This window comes from Bradysia coprophila, unplaced genomic scaffold (assembly GCF_014529535.1).
Source record: "Bradysia coprophila strain Holo2 unplaced genomic scaffold, BU_Bcop_v1 contig_446, whole genome shotgun sequence".
Lineage (NCBI taxonomy): Eukaryota > Metazoa > Arthropoda > Insecta > Diptera > Sciaridae > Bradysia > Bradysia coprophila.
This window is the reverse complement of record NW_023503698.1, coordinates 33,206-51,550: the sequence shown is the minus strand read 5'-3', so window position 1 is coordinate 51,550 and position 18,345 is coordinate 33,206. Positions and strand designations below refer to the sequence as shown.

The window sequence follows — 18,345 nt, the reverse complement described above, 5'->3', positions numbered from 1 at the left end:
GGAAGTCTGAATTTGTCAGGTGTTACCCTCTCAAGTGGTTCTCCTAGATGAAAAAATAAGTTTTTTTTCAATAGTAACCCCCTTGGAGGCGATTTAAGGTTGCCGAAATTCGTCGAAGCGTAGAATCACATATCGGCAAAAGACTGAAAATTGGCAGGAAGCAGGGCCGTAGCTGGCTGGATCTCTCAGAGTGGGCAAAAGTACGATAAAAATATTTTTATATGGTGAAATTGAAGAAAAACCGGTTTTTTGCTCTGCTCAGGGTGGGCGGATAGTTCTTTGAAAATACGTTTGAGTGGAGTGGACTAAAAGTGAAATTCTATTGGCAACACTAACTTTGAGACATTCAAATGAATAAATTTCACTTGTACTCCACTCCACTTAAAAGTATTTTCAAAGAACCATCATTCCTGCTAATTTTCAGTCATCTGTCGATGTGTTAGGTTGCGTGGATCACATTTGGTAGCACTGCTATTTAGGGCGTTTTAGCCGTCAGCCGCCGTTTTTGGCCGGCTGAAAATCGGCGGCTCTCTGGTCTGGGAAGTTATCAATTGTGAAGATGGAGCCGATAGAACAACTGATAATGGGTTGTTCGATACTGCCGTCAGACCATAAACGTTCTCCGAAACAGATATCTCCTTCTTCTAGCGTGACGGTAGTCTACCTCTATGGCGTGACCTCGGGGTCACGGGCTCTACTAGTCATTTATTTAGACCAATAGGTTTTATTTATTCAACAAAACAATTTGATTAATCAGTCAGGCGTCAATCATTTGACGGTCACAAGTACCGTGACAACATTTACGTTTATCAAACAATATTATTCGATATGCGGTTCAACAGCATGAATTCAGTGATGCTACCACCAATTATAATTGTTACCCTTCTATCGACGTGTGCTTGGTGCCATGACGGTGTACATCTAATCAATCGATTAAACGATTTTTACGGTTTCGATCACAACACGTTTTTCATGGGATCGTCAACTGAGCTCGACGATTGGTTTCCTGTTCCTTCGTCGTCACCGAGATCCGACACCAGAGTGAACACTGTTACTCCTCAGACAGTGTACGTTTTTAACGACGACTTTGCAGAAAGCAGTTTTGACGACACAGAACAGGAAGCATCAAAGTTCAGTAAAAATACATTTCTAATTGTGGTCGCAGAGCGTTCAGAAATTGGAAATGACTCGGAAGTTATCCGAGCTCAAGTTATGGCCATTCGCAATATCGGTACCAGGGTAAGAGTAGGCGTGTTTCTCACTGGCCACATCGATTCGTTGGATGTCGTAGACGAACTATTCCGTTGGAGCTGGAGTATTGGCGTTGTGAACATTTTCAGCGCATTTTACTTCAGCGTTGGGGATGAGGAACCTGTCTTCAACGTGTTCAAATACAATCCGTTCATGGGATTCGAGTTGATAAATGTTACAAGAAGCCAACATCTCCGAACTTATTTCACCGACAAAAGACCGAATTACCGCCAAAATCCACTTCGATTTTTATTTAGTAGCGACGTTAACGCCACTATTGATGAAGTCGAGTTTTGGGTTATTGCTTGTCGTTTCTTCAATGCATCGGCTGAACTGGAAGGAATGACATACGCAGATCTTTCTGATTTCAAATTTTCAGAAGCAGACATATTCGTATATAAACAAATCATGACAGAATTTTCGCCAAAACGATTATATCCGCATCATCAAACAATGGTGGCAGCGTTAGTTCCTTATTCCCAGCCATACTCTGATTTCGTGACGTATTTGAAAAATGACACATGGACGCATCTCCTCGTGTACACTTCCATTTTGATTTTGGCCTCGTCATTTCTGTTAATCCTTTCTGGCTATTTGAACAAAAAGAAAATTTTATTTTTTCAATGCATCGCCGACGTCATCAATCTTTTAATGAACGACAATTCAGCCATCAGATATCGAAATCTTAGCCGTGCCGACATTTTCGTCGTTGTACCTTTGACTTTCACAGGGCTGATTGTCGTAAACGGTATTTTATCGGTGTTCCGAAGCTACATGACGTGGCCAGTTTACCAACCTCAAATTAATTCGCTGAAAGAACTGTACACATCCACAGTTCCAATTTTAGCAAATGAAAACGGAGACAAAGATTTTTTAGTGACGTCATTGAAAAAAGTGACCAATTTATGGGGATGGTTTGATAAAATTCATGAGGTGCCACCGGATCAGTTCTTACTGGAACTAAATGAATTTAACAATTCTGTAGCAGTTTTCATGCTCAATTTCCAGGCTCAAGTATTCATAGAAGCACAGAAGCGGTTGGGCTTCAAAGCTTATCACTTGTTAAGTGAGATTCCTTTCGGTAGATATCCGTTGTATTTTGGATTGAAATCGAACTTTCCTTTCGTTGAACCCATAGAGGACATAATTCATCGATTGAATGGTGCAGGACTAATCGATAAATGGTTCAAAGAAGAGTCGGTGAAAAGTCTAGTGAATAAAAATGTCCAAAACAGAAACCATAACAATTTGAATGTGAATGTTGAATTTGCTGTGCCGACACTTGTGTGGTGCGGATGGATTATGAGTGCAGTTACTTTTGTTTGCGAAGTAATTTGGAATAAAATCAAATTGCGTGTACGAAGTAGAAATGAGCGCGTTATCCCACGCACTGTCGACTTGATGATTGGCGATCAAATTTTTTAGATTTTATAAAGCGCCACGCTATTTAATGTTAATTCCTGAAATGAGTTCTTGCAGCACGAACACTAATTTCTCAAACGTCAAAAAGCCTCCAAATTTTCAAATGTGTTTGCTTGTACGTGTTTTTATTCACACCACGAAATCATGACTCCTGTCGTTACGAAAGAAATGGACTTGCATAAGCCTCCGAATGTTTCTTCTGTTCATGCTAAGAACGCTAGAAGCAGAGCTGTGGTTCTAGCTTTTTCCTTCGGAGTGACTTTTCGAAGGCGCCAATCCTCACAGTGAAGACTGTTCGACCTAGCGAACGAATAATTACTGCTATTTGGGAGGACTATTCGTCGAAGAACGAAACAACAAACATTTCCATGTCTTGCCGATTTGACACTACATTTTACACCAGTGTAGTGCACCACACTACAAAACCTATGGATAACCATAATTAAGCTCAATGCGCTCGTCAGCGATTGAAACAATTGTTAACAGAGGTCGGTACTGAGGAATGAGCGACAAGTTCGAGGACAAGTTGCACGAACTTACGAGTTCATTAAACATAGACGAAAAACAATTGTTTCTTTTTTACTTAAAGAAAACTCATCTGTTAATTCTGACACATTTGACCATTGAGAATGTTTTTATCAAGCATTCGAATATTTTTCGAGCATCATGTCAATCATGTCCCCATACAATAGCACAGGACAATATTCCGAATTTTTGCTCTACGATTTATGTTTAGTTGGTCGCTATAAAAGGCTTTCTTCCTACAGGAACATTTGTCAGTTTTTCTATCGAGCTCGTTGGTACCGTTACCTTGTAATGTGAAGCAAATTTAAAGGAAATTAAATTGAAAATACTTGTAACTTGAGCTGAATTATTGTTTTGGAAAAATAGCTAGGAGAATTCTAATCGAATTTGATTAAGAATTTGAATTCAACAACTAACCAAATAATTCTAAGTTGAAGTGAACATCAGTTTAATTTCGTAAATTATATTTGATTTTAAACGTTTATGGATTTTTTAGAGTCTGTCAAAGTTCGCCGAAGGAGGAAAATTTACAGATTTTAGCAGATTTCGGAAACTTAATATTTTTTTTTAAATCGGAAAACTGGTTTTATTTTGTTTTTAGATCATGCCTAGCATTCCCAGTACTAGTCTCATTAAATTTACGAAAAAAAAATTTCACCGAAAAAAATTCGCCATGCAAAAGGGTTCAAATTTTCAATGGTAACTGAAACTATTTACCACTGCTGCGGAACATCCAAAAACTTTTTCATCGTTAAAAGTTTGGAAACTGAACGTGCAACGATAATAGCGAAGAAAAAAAAACTTTTTTGAATCAATTTTAAAAATTACTTAACTTTCAGTTTTAAAATATCATTTTTCTGAAAATTCGGAAAAGCTGCGGGAAAATCGGAAAATTCGTGAAATTTTTTTGCACCAAAAAAAACTTTGAACCCTCAGCTTTCGTTTGAGACCAATATCACCTGCGTAGCTTCGATTCCCGCTACACAGAAATTCATCAAAGTTACCTCTGCATCGAAAACTTCAACCGGATGTAGATGGCGCCAGAGGTCACTTTTTCAAAGTCTCCTAATCGTTTTTGATTCCCCAAATGTATATTTATCAATGGTCAAAAATTCACGCTTTTATACCAAAATGCACCAAAATGCAGCTAGTGAGCCCTACTAAAATTGTACCTACTGCTATACGTAAAATTGTAGGTATGGAAGTCTCACATGTAAATCATGATCGTCCCAAATGTACATCGGTATGCATTGTACAACTAGCTAAAAATCACATCGCTGAATAGAGGTACTGTAAAAAATGAGTTCGCTTTGCCAGGAAGAAAGCTTTCTCAAAATTTAGGATGTAGCAAAGCACTGTCAAGCACCGAAGCTGACTTTGACATCACTCAATTAGAAGGCCAAAAACACACCTGTTGACTATTTTTTTAAATTTTTTGATAGCCATTGTATGAAAAAGAATGGCCAACTTTGACCGATTTGAGTGACGTCAAAGTCTGCTTCGAAGGGTTCAGTCCTTTATTTGAGTGACGTCAAAGTCTCTTCGGTGCTAGACAGTGCGTTGGATGTAGCTAGCTATAATTCTTCGTAGTAACTTGTAAAAGGGTCTCGTTAATTCATATCGCTAAGTACTATGGAATCTTGAAAAGGCTTAAGTCTTGTGGCTGGTATACCATGTTATAACAGCTGCACTTACGACATCACATCGTCGATATTTTGTCTTAGGGTTTTTTTTTGAAAGTGTACCAGGCTCCGTCTGAGCTATTTTTTAGCGACGCTTTGTTTACACGCCCAGATACTCCTTGGCCCCAATAGTCTAAAGCCGTAGTCGTTTAATTTTAATATTCTTTTAGCCAATAGGGAATTTTCACCAAAAAAAAGGGGTGTTTTTGTCGGTGATTTACTGCCGCTACAGGCTATGGACATACATGTGTCTGGGTTTATTGGATAGTTACTGTCCAGGAGATACAGGGCAAGCACAGATATCTTACATGTTCTGTACCATTGTCCGAAAATAACAAAAGTATTGTGTCAATCAAAGGCTGTACATTTTGATGAGCATCAAAAGGTAATATCTCGCACCTGGTAATATCTCTTAGCGATTAGTCACTACGTACTATTCAAACTAAAATTATTGAACAATTCAAATAATTTGAAAAAAAATTACAAAAACAACGAATAGAACACCAGTCATTCTCTGCGCGAGTAGCCTGAGTCCCTTCCGTTCCGGAGGCTCCATCTCCCTTCCAGATTAACTCCAAACTGACAGGATTTCAGCTTGGCACCCGAACTTTTCTGTGCCATCATGGCGTACATCTAATCAATCGATTAAACGATTTTTACTACAACTTCGATCACATGTTTTTCATGGGATCGTCTACTGAGCTCGACGATTGGTTTCCTGTGCCGTCGTCGTCACATCAAGATCCGAAACCAGAGTGGACAGCTTTACACCTCAGTCAGTGTACGTTTTTAACGACGACTTTGCGGAAAGCAACCTTAACGTCACAGAACGAGTAGCATCAAAGTGCAGTAAAAATACATTTCTAATTGTGGTCGCAGAGCGTGCAGAAATTGGAAATGGATCGCAATTGTTGGCTGAAGTTATGGCCGTTCGCGATATCGATATCAGGGTAAGAATAGGCGTGTTTCTCACTGACCACATCGATTCGTTGGATGTCGTAGACGAACTATTCCGTTGGAGCTGGAGTATTGGCGCTGTGAACATTTTCAGCGCATTTTACTTCAGCGTTGAAGATGAGGAACCTGTCTTCAACGTTTTCAAATACAATCCGTTCACGGCATTCGAGTTGATAAATGTGACAAGAAGCCAACATCTCCGAACCTATTTCAACGACAAAAGACCGAATTCACCAAAATCCACTTCGATTTTTATGCTGTTTTTAAAGAATAAGAGCCATATTTTGCTATTTTGCATATTTTTACACAGATGAGTTTGCCAATCGATAAAATTCCATAAAAGGCGCATAACTAGCAAAATCTGGCTCTTATTCTTTAAAAACAGGGCAGATATCAACGTTTGATTCCCATTAAAAAAAAATGAAATATCGGATTCGACCGCTTTTTAGACCCGTACGAAGTACTGGGGTCTTATAGGTTTACGCATACGTTTGTAACACGTCGAATTGGACTCCCTGAGTAAGGGGAAACCTATTGTGGTTGTCCAGAGATGCCAAATCAGCAAGAAAAAAAATGTCCGTCTGTCCGTCCGTCCGTCTGTCTGCACGATAACTTGAGTAAAACGCATCCGATTTTGAAAATTCTTTTTTTCCCCGTTTGGTAATATCAAAAGACAGGCTAATTTCGAAGATGAGTGATTTTGGATCGACCCCTCCTGAGCTGGGGCCCAATAAGTGCTTTACGGTTTTTCGAAGATATCTCCGGACATTTAAACGCTATACTCGTAAATGATACATCGAATGAAAGATATTTACAATACCGATTGACAAAAAAAAAAGTTTATGGAAATCGGATGACCGACTTGTGAGTTAGACCCCTTGGTGTGAAACAGGCACACAGTTTTTGCTTGTAGGTCGGCCAAATTTGAACATATTTCGTTCGTTTTAGCTTTATTAGATAGGTATTGACCGTACCAATCAGGGAAAAAAAAGTTTATGAAATTATGTTCTCCGGAGCGTGAGCTAGGTCTCTTGGAGTGAGCTCTTATCTCGGCCGTACAGTGAACGTGGAGTATTTTGTCAATATCTCGAGTAAATTTTGACCGAATTTCATGATTTTTTTTTGTTTGAAAGGTATTAACGAATGTAAAGCGTCGGTACTATTTTCGGTTTCCTAACAAAATGGCTGCCGGCGGCCATATTGGATTTTATTAAAAGTGATATAAAGTGGGAAAAATGGTACTTAGAGAGTTTCTGTTAACATGGAAATAATGTGTTAAGTGTGAGGGGTTTCAGGGATTCCATATATGGACATCTATATACACCTATATACAGCTATATTGAGCTATATACAGGCATATAGAGCTATATAATAGCATATTCCTCTGTGAAATGTTTATTTACAGTGAAATATAGGTCAATATAGCTGTTTAAATAGGAATTTATAAAATTTGACTTCGTACGGGGCTGTCTATATTGCCTCCGGCAATTTAATTGTATATGATAACAAGGCAAAGAGTGGATAATGTAAGTGATTTTAAAGGGAGAATAGTTTTTCAGCAGAGAAGAAAATGAAGTAAGAGAAATGAAGAGTTTCACATTAAAGGCTTTTGATACGAATAGGTGTTTCGTACGGGTCGGCGTTAGCTATGTTTTATGCTGCGCTCCATCAAACGCGTGGATTGCATGACACGATGAAGTGCTTCAGCGCAACACTGCAGTCCGTTCATACAAATTTGGTATTTACTAGCTCAAAATCAATGTGACCAACACAGGTTTCTTTGTCCCACGAATATTCAACTTTGTCCTATGTATCACTCTTTCATATATTAATTGATGTTTGGCGATCTAATTTTTTAGATTTTATAAAGCGCCACGCTATTGGATGTTAATTCGTGACAGTCTTTTCATGAACACGTAGGGGATAATGCTCGAGCAGGCAATTTAGGCATGACTGAAAGTGCTAACGCAGTCGAGGAATACCTCCAAATAAATTTCTAAAAATCAAAAGTCAAATTTTTGATTTTTAGAAATTTATTTGGAGGTAGTCCTTGACTCCCTTAGCAATTTTTGGTGTGCCTAAAGTTGAAAAGTCACATTAACCGGCAACTTGTTTTAATAAATGAGTTCTTGCATAGCACTGCTTCTAACACGAACACTCATTTTTCAAACGTCCAAATGCCTTCAAGTATAAGTGCGCGGTCGAAAAGCCAATGCTCGTTGAAGACTATTCTAACATCACACCGCACCACTGCTAGTTGTAAGGACCATTGAGCAATTTTAGAGTTAAATTGCGTTGAACGTAACAACAAACATTCACCATTTCGGTTTCTTGCTGATTTGACACTAAGTTTTACCAATGTTCGTGGCTTTGCAGAGATTCAATTCTTGATTGTTGACTGTTTGGTGCTCCTTTTTTATGTAAATTATCATAAAACCGTACCAAGCGTTTATTTCACTCTTCAGCTACAATTTCGCCACAAATGATGTACATTGCATGTCGTCAGATCGACCTGCCGATGTACACTTGGATGGCACCGTTCAACGTCAGTCATGGAGACCCGAGAAACACAACAAATCAAAAACGCAGAATGTTCATCCAGGACGATCATACATCTATGTATACCATGTACATACATCACACATATGATTTTTCGTACAATAGATCAGTGTCAAATACCGGTTTCTTCTCTCAAAAAGTGTCAAATGAGTTGCCTTAGGCTGAAAACAAACGAGACATTGAAAACGTGTTTTGGTCCTAGTTTTCATTGACAAATGCAGCAATCGAAATTTTTGATAGAGAATTTCTAACTTTATTTGACAGTTGAGACAATTTCGTCATGAAAACAAGGACCAAAACATATTTTGAATGCCTCGTTTGTTTTCAGCATAACCTCAAAAGATGTTTCGTTCATAGAGCCGCCCCTTGAAATGTATGAAAATTTGTGTGGCGTCTCACCATCGCTCGTAAAGTAAAAGGCGATTTGTAATTATCTGAAAATTCGATATTTTGCTTTTTTTCATACAAACGTCAATATTTCGAAGTTCAATATCTCGGCCAATTTTGAAGCTGCAGTAACGTATGATAGGATGATAGCTCGTTGAACTCGTACGGATGCCTAAATTCCGAATATGCATTTAGGAGCCAAGGGGAAGGAAGTCAAAAAGTTGCTTTATACATGCTCCGCTGTTCCCAAGCTAGAGTTTTGGTTTGCATATTAGGTGGCTCAAGCAAGTAGAACTTATCCTGGAAAAATGTAGGCCAATTGGAAAAGTATTTCGATTTTAAGGTTTTGGGCTCATCTTTGGACTGCAGCTAGAGTATTGGTTTCTACGACAAAGTTTCAGAGTTTTGAGAGTAGAACGGTGCGGCATTCGCGAAAAGGACGAGTAGTTGAACAAGTGTTTCAATTTTATGGTTTTGGCTTATTGTTGAGACTATGGCAGCGAGAGTACTGGTTTCTACGGTAAAGCTCAGAGTTTTGAGAGTAGATGTGTGCGGCAAGATTGACGCAAGTTCTTTCCTATCAAAAGTATCCATATCAGACAGAGTGACTCTGAAAGTTCTGATACGCAGTAATTTAACTTAACAACCAGCGTTTACATTAAAACCAAATTGCGTCACAATTTAGAACAATTTCCGTTGGTTAACAGTTTGTACTAGAATTAAGTAAAAGTTACTAAATGTTTTTGTGAATTAGTGAAAAAAGCGATCCCCATAACCCCGCCGTATGGAACATGAAACCTTGGAATCTCTAAATAAACCTTCATGTTATCAGCCAGCCGGCACATAGTTTCAACAAGTTAACAAGTTTTAAAGAAGTGAAACGCCAACTGATTGCATTATACGAACAAAATATTTTGATTCGTTTGTCTGATATAATGCAACAGAGTATACAGCTCCTGATAACTGAGGAAGAAGGCCTCGTGAGGTCATGATTGTTTAGTAATTCCAGAATATATAAAAGGCACAGCAGTGATTCAGTGCTCAGTTCGAAACTGTCATTCAAGTAAGACAGTAGATTAGATTCATTAATTTTGTTGTTTTTTTTTTGCTTTATGAAATGCGTAAAATGACATCGTCATTACTCACCATCAGTTTACTAGCTGTGTGCCTAACGCTAGTCTGCGCTAATTCACCGGAAGCGTAAGTGTTTTTGATTTATATCAGTTAACCGCTACAAAATCGTGTCAATTTCCCAGAACCGCTGCGGATCGTCTCAATGGAACTTTGGAAAGTCCATCGGCACAGCTAAAGCCATTGGATCAGGTTGCTGGAACGAATCTGTTTTACAATTTACCGTACCGATGGCTCGACGACACGAAGCCCGGCTGTTTTGTGACTTGGTTTTGGGAAGTATTTCAGGACACTCCTGACGATAAGAACAGAGGAGTTAGTCTTGCGTGTAACAACGACGATCAGAAATGGTACAACAATACGAATTCTGAGTGGATTATTGAAAAACCAAAACCGAATGAGAAGACGACCAACGGAAACATTGCAATCAGGAATATTGGATCGGGATTCACGCTCGAACGTTTGCATAGTGCTGGCACGCTATGGGTAGCTGTGGACGATTTTGCTTTTAGAATGAAACGTTTCAGGCAACCGGTAAAATTGAGTTTCCTGTAATTTTTTTTGTATAATTTTTCAATTGTAACAATTACCTAGTTTTCTGATGGTGAAGAAATGCCCGACGTTCACACATGGAATATTCTGGCCGATCCGAAAAATAAGAATCGCGTGCAACTTGAAATTGACGGTTACACATTGGCCCAACACGAACTTTCCAATCATCGTGCGTATCTGTGGGTGAAACCTGGTTTCGACGCAGGTTATCCATACACATTTGTCCCTACCATCGCAATGGAATTGCACATGGACGATTTTCAGTTTGTTCGACCAATTGCAGACGAACTGGCCAAGCATACAAGTCAAAAGGCGCTGATGGACGAATACACGATAAACAACCCCAGTACGGCAAGTGTAAGGCGAACGGTTGAAGTGTCGCAGACAGTGAGAAATGAGTTTTCCTGGGGTCTGTCGCAGTCAATAAAAAACGCTTTGAAGGTCAAGGGCAAAGTGGGAATACCATTTCTGGCAGAAGGTGAAATCGAGAACACTTTCGAAGTGGGATTTGGTGCGAACGAAAATTGGAAAAGTGGCGAAGACAAAACGTTCAAAATGTCCTATGAGGTCAGTGTACCGCCAAACAGTACGGTAAAAATATCGGCGTGGTACGATCACATAAAAGATCTGCGTATGGATTACACAGCGAGAGCCGTAATTACCGGCAAGACGAAAAGGATAACCGTATTCGAAGATATTGTTCAAGATGTGCCAGCTACTGGCGACATGATCCGGAAACAACTTGAGAGTTCGGGCTTTGATGGAACGATTCTTGAAATCAAAAACGATCGTGTTATTGTACGAGTGAAGGGTTCGATGGTGGCTACAGTTGGCGTTCGCGGTCGATTGAATGTGAATAACGACACTGTGGCCAGATCGGAACCAGAGTAACATATCTACAACGAAAAAATTAATAAATTCGGAGCATTTGTTGTTCGAAAGAATTGTTTTTTCTTTGCAAATGGAAGAGTGATTAGCAGACGTTCTACTCCTCGATGGTTCCGCAATCTACCGCACTTACGACGTGAATTGATCCAATGTTTTTTCCCCACTATGTGCTCCACCACTCTTTCTACCAATATCGGTGCATTGCATATATCATGCCCGCACGTTAGTAGGCGGGCGTGACGCAGGTCCACTACCAAAAATGTTTTAATTTTTTTTGGGGGACGGTGGAGCATATTTGCAACAACTTTTTGACTTCTCCCCTTGGCTCTAATGCCCCCCAAACTAAGATATCTGGCATCTAGGAATCTATACGATTTCAACGAGCTATTACACGTTACTGCAGCTTCAAAATTGGCCGAGATTTTGAACTTCGAAATATTGATGTTTGTATGAAAAAAAGCAAAATCTCGAATTTTCAGATAATGCAATGCAAATCGCCTACGTAAGTTAGTTCCTATGGAAAAGTGGATCCAGCAACTCCTAAACGTTTCTATAGATTTTCCAGAAATTTTGGTTATAGGCAAATATTGGCCCAAAAATAATAATGGAATTTTCAAAAGTTGGAAAATGCTCATATCTTGGGAGCTGGAGTTCCCCAAAGTCTCCATACAAATGCCATAGAAAAGCCAATTTGTATGTGTTTGTGTGTTGTATATTTTGTTGCATGATATGGATGGTAATGTAGTGAATGTTGTGGGATGTATTTCTTGTTGGAAATTGTGTGGAACATTAAGTATTAACTTCCACTATGTTGGTTCCTAAATTTTGTGATGACAGATGATTCCTCTGGCACCCTCTAACTTCCATCGGTTTTTTTTATGGATTTGGGTTATTAGACCCGTACGAAGTACTGGGGTCTTATAGGTTTACGCATACGTTTGTAACACGTCGAATTGGACTCCCTGAGTAAGGGGAAACCTATTGTGGTTGTCTAGAGATGCAAATCCGCGAAAAAAAAATGTCCGTCTGTCCGTCTGTCTGTCTGCACGATAACTTGAGTAAAACGCATCCGATTTTGAAAATTCTTTTTTTTTTCCCCGTTTGGTAATGTCAAAAGACAGGCTAAGTTCGAAGATGAGTGATTTTGGATCGACCCCTCCCGAGCTGTGGCCCAATAAGTGCTTTACGGTTTTTCGAAGATATCTCCGGACATTTAAACGGTAAACTTGTAAGTGATACGTCAAATAAAAGGTATTTACAATACCGATCGACAAAAAAAAAGTTTATGGAAATCGGATGACCGACTCGTGAGTTAGACCCCTTGGTGTGGAACAGGCACAGGGCGGCAAGCAGTTTTTGCTTGTAGGTCGGCCACATTTGAACATATTTCGTCTGTTTTAGCTTTATTAGATAGGTATTGACCGTACCAATCAGGGAAAATTTTTTTATGAAATTATGTTCTCCGGAGCGTGAGCTAGGTCTCTTGGAGTGAGCTCTTATCTGGCTACTCGGCCGTACAGTGAACGTGGAGTATTTTGTCAATATCTCGAGTAAATTTTGACCGAATTTCATGAATTTTTTTTTGTTTGAAAGGTATTAACGAATGTAAAGCGTCGGTAAAATTTCCGGTCTCCTAACAAAATGACTGCCGGTGGCCATATTGGATTTTTATAAAAGTGATATAAAGTGGGAAAAATGGTACTTAGAGTGTTTCTGTTAACAAGGAAATAATTTGGTATGTGTGTGGGGTGTTTCAGGCATTCCATATATGGACATCTACATATATCTATATTCACCTATATTGAGCTATATACAGGCATATAGAGCTATATAATAGCATATATTTATCTGTGAAATGTTTATTCATAGTGAAAGATAGTTAAATATAGCGGTATATAGCTGTTTAAATAGGAATTTATGAAAGTTGACTTCGTACGGGGCTGTCTATCTATATTGCCTCCGGCAATTTAGTTGTATATGATAACAAGGCAAAGAGTGGATAATGTAAATGATTTTAAAGGGAGAATAGTTTTTCAGCAGAGAAGAAAATGAAGTAAGAGAAATAAGTGTTTCACATTAAAGGCTTTTGATACGAATAGGTGTTTCGTACGGGTCGGCGTTAGCTATGTGTTTCGATATAAGTGAGGTTTTTCAAGGCTGGTTTCTAAATTGGAATTGGGGATAACAGATGATTCCTCTGAAACTTCCTAACTTCCATCGATATAAGTGAAGTGTACCAAAGTTGGTTCCTAAATTGTGGGATTCAGACTGATTTCTCTAGAATTTTTTTAACTTCCATAAGGTTTTTTGATGTTGTCGAAACGACATACTTACAAAAGTGGTGATATCAGTCAAAAAAAACCCTTAAAGGGTAAATGTGACACAAGTCCTTTATCTTATTTACAAAATAACTGATATCGCTGAGGGTGACGCATTGTGCGCCGTACGCAAAAGTTTCATCAACAAAAATTGACCCAAAAAATTTGCGTCACAAGTGGCCGATGTTGAGGAACATATTATTAGGAGAATGGTTGAAAAATGTACTGAAAGAATTCAAACGGAAGAAAACCAAATCATCTGCCACTTGTGACGCAAATTTCTTGTTGTAAAATTTTCTTTCACAAATTTTTTGGGTTGATAAATTTGTTGATAAAACGTTTGCGTCAGCGATATTAGTTATTTTGTAAGTAAGATATAGGACTTGCGTCACATTTACCCTTTAAGGGTTTTTTTGACTGATCATTATTTATTCATGAGCGAAAGAAAAAAGAAATAATTGAATTATTTATTGATAAAGTGTTTAACGAAATAAATCACATAGAACACGTTTGTCACTGAAAAAAATCGTTGATTGATTTTGTTTATTTTTAAATTTATAGACTTGCCAACCCAATGAGGGTTTTCTTTGTTTGCCATATTTTTCTATGAATTTTTGATGGCAAGTCGGAATGTTTCATATTGATTTTAGAATGTAATTCAAGCAATGCTCTCTCGGAGCGTCGGACAAGAAGAATGGTTTTCAAATCCAACATAACAACGATAAAACGGTTGGATTTTCATGAAACCTGGCTGGCAGAATTATCTCTCTGAGTATTATTGTAATGGATGACGAGCGCAGTTAATATAGACTGTTTTAGGGGTGATCGATTGTGTTGTATCAGAAATGGACCACTGCAGAAAAATTCCTTTTCCTTTTTTTTACCTGCAATCAACATTTCATCTAAACTACAGAAAAGAAAATGAAAAAGTTTGCTGGTCGAGGTTTCGTATGTCATCACGTTTTGTCGAGGCCAGATTTTACAAAATTTTCAACATGAAAAAATCGAAATTTCTTTGGCTAATAGTTTCGTATCTTTTGTGCCAGCATCCGATATGGAAATGAAGAAAAGTTTCCAAATAATTTTCATGCCTTGAACAAAAATTAGGGAATTTTTCTCGCGGGCTACAACTCGCGAAATTGCCTAAAATCAATCGTCAAAAACAGATACACAAACAACTATTTTCACGTAAGTGGTTGAAAACTCGAGAAAAATCTCAAAACTCCCTCATTTTCGGCCCCGACACATGAAAATAACTATTTTAATTTGATTTTGGTTGTAAACGTGTTTTCATCTTCCAACTTATAAATTTCTGTCAAAAAATCGCATTAAGTTTGCATGTGGCCGTTTGGTTTACCCCTTGGCCATTAGAATTTTTACCGATCCCACAAAAGTAACCATCCCTACCGTTTATGTTCAGGAAATATACTACAAAAACAACCGCCAAGTCACCAATAGAGACACCAAAAGAAGTAAATATACGTCAATAGTCAACAATAGACGCAGAGACAATACACCAAGAGTTACCAATATAAGGATAAGGAGATAGTGAGTCGATACATGTCGATGGACCCGTCTATATTGGCGACTATTAGCATGTAGTGCCGTAAAATTTCCCACGAAGTATTGGCGTCTATTGGTACCACTAGCAAATAGCCGCGAAGCGAAGACTGAACAGAAAATTTGTGTGCTTTCAGCCATTTTTTTTTTCGCTTCAACGTATTCGTGGCGTAAGTGCGATCGAAATTTAAAATGGAAGGGCGAAATTCTTTCTGAGACTGCGTCAACTCGCCTCATTTTCAAGTCCAGTATACAAACAGGGCGGTGAAACGAAATTCTCATACATTTTTCCACACGAGCTGAAAATTTTGACAGATAGCCCATACATTTTGTGTCAAAATTTCATTTCACTGGCTGGTTGTATAGGAGTGCGAACAATTATGCCCGGTGAAGTTCATTGTGAAAATTTTGACAATTCACCGCTAAACTTAACGAAGAATTACTGATTCTTCCATCGTATGGTTAAAAACGAATTTTGACAGGCCGAAAACCAATGAACGTCAACACAAGGTATGGTCAAATGCCAAACTTTGTATGGAGCTGAGGACTTGGCGATTTCATATAAACAAACCTCTCATGAGAGGTGAGTTTGTTTATATGAAATCGCCATGTCCTCCGGTTTGTATGAACAGACCATACCTGGTTTATACTTTCATTGCCGAAAACAACCAACCGTCATTCACAGTGGATGACGATTTACATTTTCAACGGCCTCGGAAGAAACCTATACGCGAGAATTAGAGCAACGAAAGTTTAAAGGAAAATTAAGCTTCACTCGGTAGGTGTATTGCGTGGCTTAAATAGAGTTCCTTAATTTGTGCAGAGCCGTATTAACGTGTTCAATTAACAATTACATTTGGTGTCGATGTCCCAATAACAGCACCGTTCATTTATTCTTCTTCTTCTTCTTTCGGTCGACGACCGACGGTCGTAAATAATTATTTCGTTATATTCATGTAAAATTGAAGAAAAAAAAGATAATAAGTAACCGCGAGCGAAGCGAGGGTTAAGGATAATTACAATGTAAAGGGGACTTTTCAACTTTCAACATTATTTTCCTTGATGGTTTCTTTGCAGCCTTTTTTTCGCTTTTAATAAAGAAAAGTTTCGTGAATGGACAAGAACAAGAAAAGAATATTAGTCGATCAATAAAATTGTGCCATAACGTTCCTCAAATAGGCTTCAGCTTATTTCTGCAGCAGAAACGGCCATCTTTCCCTCATCCATGAGGACGTAGAGTCTTTGTAGAATGCTATCTTCCTAGCAAAGTTTAACCATTTTTCGGGCAAGCAGATGGAATTGAGATAGGTAAAATTGGCTGGATTGATTTTGAATAAAACTTTTACGTCGACCATGTTATTTTGATTATTATTTTGAAGGACTGTATACAAAGGACGAAGAACCGCTAGTTTTTGATGAGGAGTATGGTGTAGAAGCTGACGATACATGGGAAGTGGAACTGACAATGGGTGATATTGAAAATGCGATTGAAAAATTAGATCCCAAAAGTACCAGTGGTCCCGATGATATTGCACCGTTATTTGTAAAAAAATGTATGGACGCGTTAGTGTGGCCGCTTTGGATTTTGCACCAAAAGTCGATGGAACTGGGAAAAATTCCTTCGAAGCTTAAGATTTCAAAAGTGGTTCCGGTTTACAAGAAAAAAGGCAGGAAGGATGATGTGAAAAACTACCGTATAACAGCAATCAGTTCAGTGGTGTTAAAAGTTTATGAGTACGCGATTCAGCTGAAGCTTTTGGATAGAATTAATCCGAACATTTCAAATGCGCAACACGGCTTCAGACCGAGACGTTCGGTAGAAACAAACTTGTTAAATCTCTCCATTGTGGCACACGAAGCATTATCAAGAAGGAAACAACTCGACATCTTCTATGGTGACTTTAAAAATGCATTTGACAAACTTTGGCATCGAATCTTCATTAAAAAAATGAAATGGTTTGGCATTGGAAAAAGAACCGCCAGGTGGCTTTTTGAATTTCTTGTTGGCCGGCTGTTCTATGTTGTCATTGGTGATGTCAAATCTAGGACTTATACAGCAACTTCAGGGGTTCCTGCTGGAAGTATTCTTGGCCCAACATTGTTCTTGATTGGTGTTAATGACATTGTGGAGTGTGTGTCATTTGCACTTCCACTTCTATTTGCGGATGACATAAAATTGTTAATGGAAGTTGGTTCGTCGGCTGATTCAAGACAACTCCAAGCTGACATTGACAACGTTTTGAGATGGAGCGAAAGGAACAGGCTTCCGTTTAACCTGGAGAAATGCGAAGTCATCACAATAGCACGAATCAACGATCCGCATTACGTTACGTACTTTATGGGGGATCATGTCGTTGAAAGAAAGCAGGAAGTTCGAGATCTTGGCATCCCGGTCGATGTGAAGTTTACGCTTATCGCACACATGGAAAGAAGTATAACCAGAGCGAGACAGTCAATGGGTTTTATTAAGTCTGTATCAAAAGGACAGTTTGGCACAAGAGCATTGGTGGTGCTGTATAATGCATACGTAAGGTCAAAACTGGAATTTGCGTCAGTTATTTGGGACCCGTACCAACAGAACTACAGCAATGACATCGAGTCAGTCCAAAAACGTTTGTTATGTATGCTTTGGGAGACACAAACCGCATTCCGCCGTACAGACTGGAACCATACGAAGAGCGATGTAAGAAAATTGGACTTGACAAATTATCTACACGCAGAAAGATCGCAAATGCTCTAATGGCCTACGACTTGTATAACAAAAGAATCAATGATGTGAATATTGAGGCGAGATTCATCAGAAGACATCAGCATCGATCGTTCAGGAATGAGAGACCACTGGCTGAAGTTCTATACGAGAGGAATTATGGATATAATCAACCGATGGCAAAAATAATCAGACTAGTGAACAAGTATAGTGGTCTTATGGTGTTAAGTCGTAATGAATTTAAAGCGAAAGTGAAGGAAAAACTGAAGGAAGATGACGAGGTTGTAGATGACGAACTTTTAAGTTGATTGGATTAATGTTTATGTGTTCACTTTGACTATAAGGACTGACTTCCCGAGTCGATGTTTTAATTTTTCAAAGTTTTGACTAGTAATTTAATGTTTGT

The 18,345-nt window shown here is 38.6% G+C and overlaps 1 protein-coding gene across 1 annotated transcript; it reads left to right on the top strand.

The window, feature by feature from the left end:
• The first annotated feature begins 9,841 nt into the window (after positions 1 to 9,841).
• Positions 9,842 to 11,384, top strand: LOC119082477. The gene is made up of 3 exons (XM_037191997.1): positions 9,842 to 9,983; positions 10,040 to 10,448; positions 10,509 to 11,384. The coding sequence occupies exons 1-3, from the start codon at positions 9,901 to 9,903 to the stop codon at positions 11,355 to 11,357; spliced, it is 1,341 nt and encodes a 446-aa protein (XP_037047892.1). The 5' UTR covers positions 9,842 to 9,900; the 3' UTR covers positions 11,358 to 11,384.
• The last annotated feature ends 6,961 nt before the right edge of the window (positions 11,385 to 18,345 follow it).